Source organism: Danio aesculapii, chromosome 25, assembly GCF_903798145.1.
Source record: "Danio aesculapii chromosome 25, fDanAes4.1, whole genome shotgun sequence".
NCBI classification, from domain to species: Eukaryota; Metazoa; Chordata; class Actinopteri; order Cypriniformes; family Danionidae; genus Danio; species Danio aesculapii.
This window is the reverse complement of record NC_079459.1, coordinates 277,450-283,179: the sequence shown is the minus strand read 5'-3', so window position 1 is coordinate 283,179 and position 5,730 is coordinate 277,450. Positions and strand designations below refer to the sequence as shown.

The following is a 5,730-nucleotide window of genomic DNA, read 5'->3' as shown; positions in this document are numbered from 1 at the left end:
CTCCAATTTCCAAAATCTCCTAAATCTGCAAAAGAGTGAAAAATCAGACGATTAAACGCATTATAAAGCTTTACTTTACAAGAAATAAACAGAAGTATAATGGCAGCCAGCCGTATTCATTATTAAAAGATTTAACATTTCTCTTTATCAATAGCTTATGGGTCAGAAACTTTTCTGAATACTTTCTGGATTGTTCTGAATTTAGACAACACGTTTAATCGACTGCAGTAAGTTAGTTTTCTTCAGTACTTACTACGATTAACTCAGCTAACTTAGCTTACTGTAGTTTAAGAAGCAACTGTTTATATGCTAAACAACAGATTAGAGAACTTTAAAGGAATCCAGTTGATTGTTAAAGAAATAAAACCATCTAAAGAGGAGTAATTATGATAAATTCTTATTAAAAAAATCTAACGTTAATCGTAATGTTGACGTTAGCAGACGGGGTAGTTCCTGAGAAAGTCATGGAGTGACATGATAAACAACATTTAACCGCCAATAAACCAAGTTAAGATTTAGTTACTTACATTTTAATGACTATTATATCCAGTTGGTGTGTCTGTCGTGCAGAAAAACCCACAGCAGGACCGACGACGCACCAACTTCGCTCCTCAATCTAGAGTGATTCTTTTTTTGAACAAATCGGTTGAACGAATGATTCAATGACTCGTTCAGTTATTTGAACGAATCGGTTGAATTAATTTTCGATGTCTTTCGATACTAAAAAAAACGACGTAATATCAGCTTGAAAAGTAGAACTAGTGCTTAATCAGTCTGATGACTTCAGTATAATCATGAATATAGTTTTCCATGTATAATTACGGAAGATTCGCGCTTTATCAAAAGCAGCACATGCGCAGTAGATATTTAACGCGATAGATAGACGTCAACTTTACCACTTTTAACGACAGGTAGAGATATAAATCGTCATACTGGAGATACATCGTGTTAATAAACGTGCAAAGTGCAAAAAAAAAATCTTCGTTTATGCGTTAAATTCGACAAAGACTTACCGCGCGCGCGTCCGCCTGGTTGGAGAAGAGCTGCTCGTTCGCGCCGATGATGACGTCACGTGACAGATTGATTCACCTGATGCAGATAATATAACAAATCACACATTATTATAATTTTTATCTGTTTTTTTACACCTGGTTACCGTACTTTCTCTCGTTTTAATTTAATTGTTGTGTATTTTGTGAAACAAAGAAGATAAAAAATATGTATATGTTTAGTAAAACACACAAATCTGCTTTAAAACTCGACTCAAATATACAGAAAAGTTGATTAGTGTTTTAAAAATGAGTGTCATTTGGTAACTTTCAGATATTATTTATTTTATTATTCAAAAAAAAAAAAACTCGTATAGTCTGATCGTACAGACATTTACATAGACTACAGGTTTACATACATTTACATGTAGTACAGACATTTATAAACAGACATGTTAACATGCCTAAACATATTACAAACTAGTTCTTTATTAATCACTGTGTCGAGTGTGGTCTTATTTAGCATCAGAAGAATAACATTTAAATAAACTAACTAAAAACACCTTAAAACAAATAGAACTAAATATAATTTAATGTATGCCCTTCTTGATTTTCCTTTGATTCTGACTAAATTAATGTTAAATGAACACACCAGATTTGCAGAAAGCATCTCCAGTTTTGCCTGGGTGTGACTTTTCTCCTCAAAAATGTCATGTAATGAACAAATACTCTTGAACTTTGAGATTCTAATTAAAATTTCACAAACATTTCAGCCTCGTCCCTCTGAGAATTCCTGCGACATTTTCATTCATTAATGTAAAACACCTCAGTCTCTTTGAACAGCACAGAACACCTTTGAAAACACAATTGAACATTATATATAACTAAACATATTTAGTGCAGGTATCATCAAGTCATCATTAACAATGTTTAAATATTCATGTAATCACCAAACATTGTACACAATTGCTTATAAAGCTAATTACATATTGATCTGGACGGACAGTAAGATTAAAGTCCACATGAATATTAACAAATATTCACAAATAATCATTTTAGCTAATTTATGCATGCATTGAGAATATCTGCATTAAATATATTAAAATGTGTGCATGTAATTCATTTAATAAGTCATTTAGAAACTGATTTGACATTTGTTATATGAAACAATAATAAAGACCAGTCTAAAGAACAAACACAAAATTATGTTAATACAGTTTTATTTTTCAAAGAATGAAATAATAATAATAAATCCAAATATTACATTCAAATGTACATTCAGAAAGTAATGCTGTGGTGTGTAATAGACTGAGCTCGTTCTCACAAAACATCTTAAGGATAAAAGTAGCTCCTAAATTATACAGAGGATACAGAATAAATGAAATTATAGATAAAAAATATGAATTATTTCCTAAGAAAACACTGAAAGAAAATCTTGATTTAATGTCCAAAACATTAAAAGCAGTAAACATACTTTTACACTTAATCTGCATTTAAAATCTTTATTTAAACACAGCAATATTTGGATTTTGAATCATTTATGTAAATATGGACACATAAACTTGAGTTCTGTGTTATTTCAATGAATCAAATCTCTGACATAGGCTCCTCCCCCTCGGCCAATCACTGTGTGCATAGTTAATGAGGATTATGACATCACTCACAGTAAAGTGGTCAACACATCCTCACTCTCAGCAGCTTCTGAACAGGTTTAATAAGAGAACTCCGAGTTAAAAACTGAACAGAGATTTAGGAGAACTTTTACTGGTGTCATGCAGTGTTTCGTGAATACGGGCCCTGCGTCTGTCATCTCAGCTGCCTCTGTATGTGCTGTAGGAGAATCTGCTGATCAGCAGCGGCACATGGAGCTTCTGATCCACGTCTGATATTGTGAAGATGATCTGAAAGCAGAAGAAGAAGAAGAGTGATGTTCCTCTGTGACTGTAGAGGATGTTTGGGGTAATGCAGTACAAGAGCACATTACTTGTTTAAAGTCGCCATGAAATCAAAATGTCCTCTTCTTATTAGTATATACTTCTTTATGGATACTGCTTTTGGGGTAGGGATAACAGTCGATTAGGGTGGGGCTATCATCAGTCCTTTATGTCGGGGCTATCGGTCCTCTAGGGTGCGCTATTAGTCATTTAGGGGCGGGGCTATCAAAACTTTAGGGCAGGACTATTCGTCATTTAAGGTGGGGTCAGTCCATTCGGGTTTGACTATTCCATTGGGGCGGGGCTATCAGTGCATTAGGGCATGGCTATTAGTCCTTTATGGCGGGATTATAGTTCCTGTAGGATGGACAATTAGTCATTTAGAGGTGGCGCTATCAATACATTAGGGAGGGGCTATGTGTCATTTAGGGTGGAGCTATCAGTCCTTTAGGGCGGGGCTATCTGTGCTTTAGGGCTGGGGATATCATTACATTACACTATTAGTCATTTAGGGGCAGGGCTATCAATACTTTAGGGCAGGGCTATTCGTCATTTAGGCTGGAGCTATTAGTCCTTTTGGGTGGAGCTATCAGTCAATTAGGGCGTGGCTATCAGTCCTTTATGGCTGGGCTATCAGTGCATTAGGGTGTGACTATCAGTCCTTTACGGCGGAGCTATCAGTCCTTTAGCTTTGGTCTATTAGTCCTTTATGGGCAGGGCGTTATGGGAGGGGTATCAGACCTTAAGGGTGTGGCTATTATTCCTTTAGGGTGGGGCTATCGGTGCACTAGGGCAAGACAATAGGTCTATTACCCTATCAGTGCTATCAGTGTTTTTGCGGGAGACTATTGGCCCTTTAGGGTGGGGCTATCTGTCCGGTAGGGCGGGCTATAAGTGCATGTCTTGTTTCTGCCCTGCTTTCATCCATTCATCAATCTTTCTTCAGTTTGTTCTTCCAATGATCCATTTGATTTCTAAAGGATGAAATCATGCACCGCCCTACATTTTACTCTCATTTATGGACCATTTCAATTAGATGTACATTACAAAAGCGGGAAAAAGGAAAATTTGTAAATTGGATTTGTAAAGTAATGTGCCACTGCAGTAATGAAGCCCCGATCTGCTCTACAGACCTCCACGTAAGGGTAGAAGCTGGACTGGCCCAGACTCTCCCAGTACTGCTGCGTCTCGAAGCGCATCTTGTACATTCCTGGAGTGAAGGCGTCTCTGCTGATCAGACCTGGACACCGGCCATCTTCATTCGTGCTCCTGCACACACACACACACACATTTCTGACTCTTTCAATACTCTAACAGTTTAAACACTGTAAACAGGCTCAACCAACATATCCTCAAAACATTTCATCTGAAAAAAAGTTATCAAAACTGGATGAGTGTATACAGCATATTTAGTGATAATAAAAAAAAAAAGACTTTGGCAGTGTGTGTGTGTGTGTGTGTACAGACCCGACAGTGACGAGGCTCCAGACGGTGATGCGGGGCTCCAGACGGTGCAGACTGAGGGTCATCCTCTGAGCCGGAAGCCCATCACCGGTGTTCAACACGTGTGTGCTCAGAGGACTGATGTCTGACGCTGAAGACATCGCTACACACACACACACATATGAAGAATTTTTTTTTACATTCACTTAAAAATATTTGTTGTAATTTGTGAATATTTTCCAATGGTTCTTGATATCAAAAGCCTCCATTATATTTTAGGCAGCAAAAAAATGTCTGGGACTGGATTAGGTTTGTTCTGTTTGGTCTAATGAAGTCAACAGCTGTGATTCAGACCCTTCTCATCTCTTATCAAAATTAATAATGCTTTTACTATAGTAAAAGTGTAGTAACAGTGTTTCCTTTCCCCCCTGATGAGTTTGATTTCCATTTATACCACAGTTAAACTTTGGTTTGTGAAGCAAAACCTTTATGAATTTGTGGTTATCGTGGTTTAACAGCAATAAGCATGTTTTATTATTATTATTATTATTATCTATAGTAAAACCATGGCTAATTTTCATATAGGTAGTAGCACACTATATAGTATTTCTATATCGACACATTCTTAAAAATGATTTAATTTCAGCACAAATTAGGTAAAATATGGACAAACTCAAATGTTGGGTTAAATCTGATCCTAAAAACATTACCCAGCAGTTTTAGTAGCAAAAAATAGCATCGATATCATCTTAGAGGGCAGTCCAATACAGTTTTTGTTTAATTGTTGTTGGTTTTAATAAAAGCAACTGAACGTGTTGTCCTTAAAACAAAATACACATTAAAAACTATTAAATACTTTACAAATAATGTGAGTAAACCCACTGTAACTTAGACATGTAAATCAAATATATATTTTAAATCACGCATGTCATTTACTTAACTTCAAGGCACTTTTCTGAGCTTTATAAACATTTAAAATCATTCATGTAGGAAAGATAAACTAGATTAACAATTTGCTGGGTTAATTTGTATTTAATTAAACTAAACAAGCAGTAAAATGAATCAAATACAATCTATTGAGGGCACTTCTTGATTAAAACATTTTAAAACGAGTTATTTTAGTCCATGTTTTAGGTCTGTTTAAAATGCAGTCATGTTTACAATAAGAAACTTGGTGTAATATTAGAGCCCAGAAAGTTAATGTAGCTTTTAAACATAATTGAAAGTAACACAGTTCTGAATTAATGAAGATATTCGCTCTTACCTGTCATGAGTAGTCAGTGTTGTGTGGAAATGTGTGTATGCTCCTGCTGTTTATGAGGATCAGCACTGTTTGATCAGTTTCAATGAGTTCATCAACAAAA

General features: G+C 35.7%; 1 protein-coding gene across 1 annotated transcript; it reads right to left on the bottom strand.

Moving 5' to 3' along the window:
* Positions 1–2,231: 2,231 nt before the first annotated feature.
* Positions 2,232–5,694, bottom strand: urahb (urate (5-hydroxyiso-) hydrolase b). The gene is made up of 4 exons (XM_056452070.1): positions 5,631–5,694; positions 4,391–4,529; positions 4,057–4,192; positions 2,232–2,890 (listed from the first exon to the last, which is right to left on the bottom strand). Exons 1-4 carry the CDS (start codon positions 5,635–5,637, stop codon positions 2,801–2,803), a joined length of 372 nt encoding a protein of 123 aa, XP_056308045.1. The 5' UTR covers positions 5,638–5,694; the 3' UTR covers positions 2,232–2,800.
* Positions 5,695–5,730: the final 36 nt, after the last annotated feature.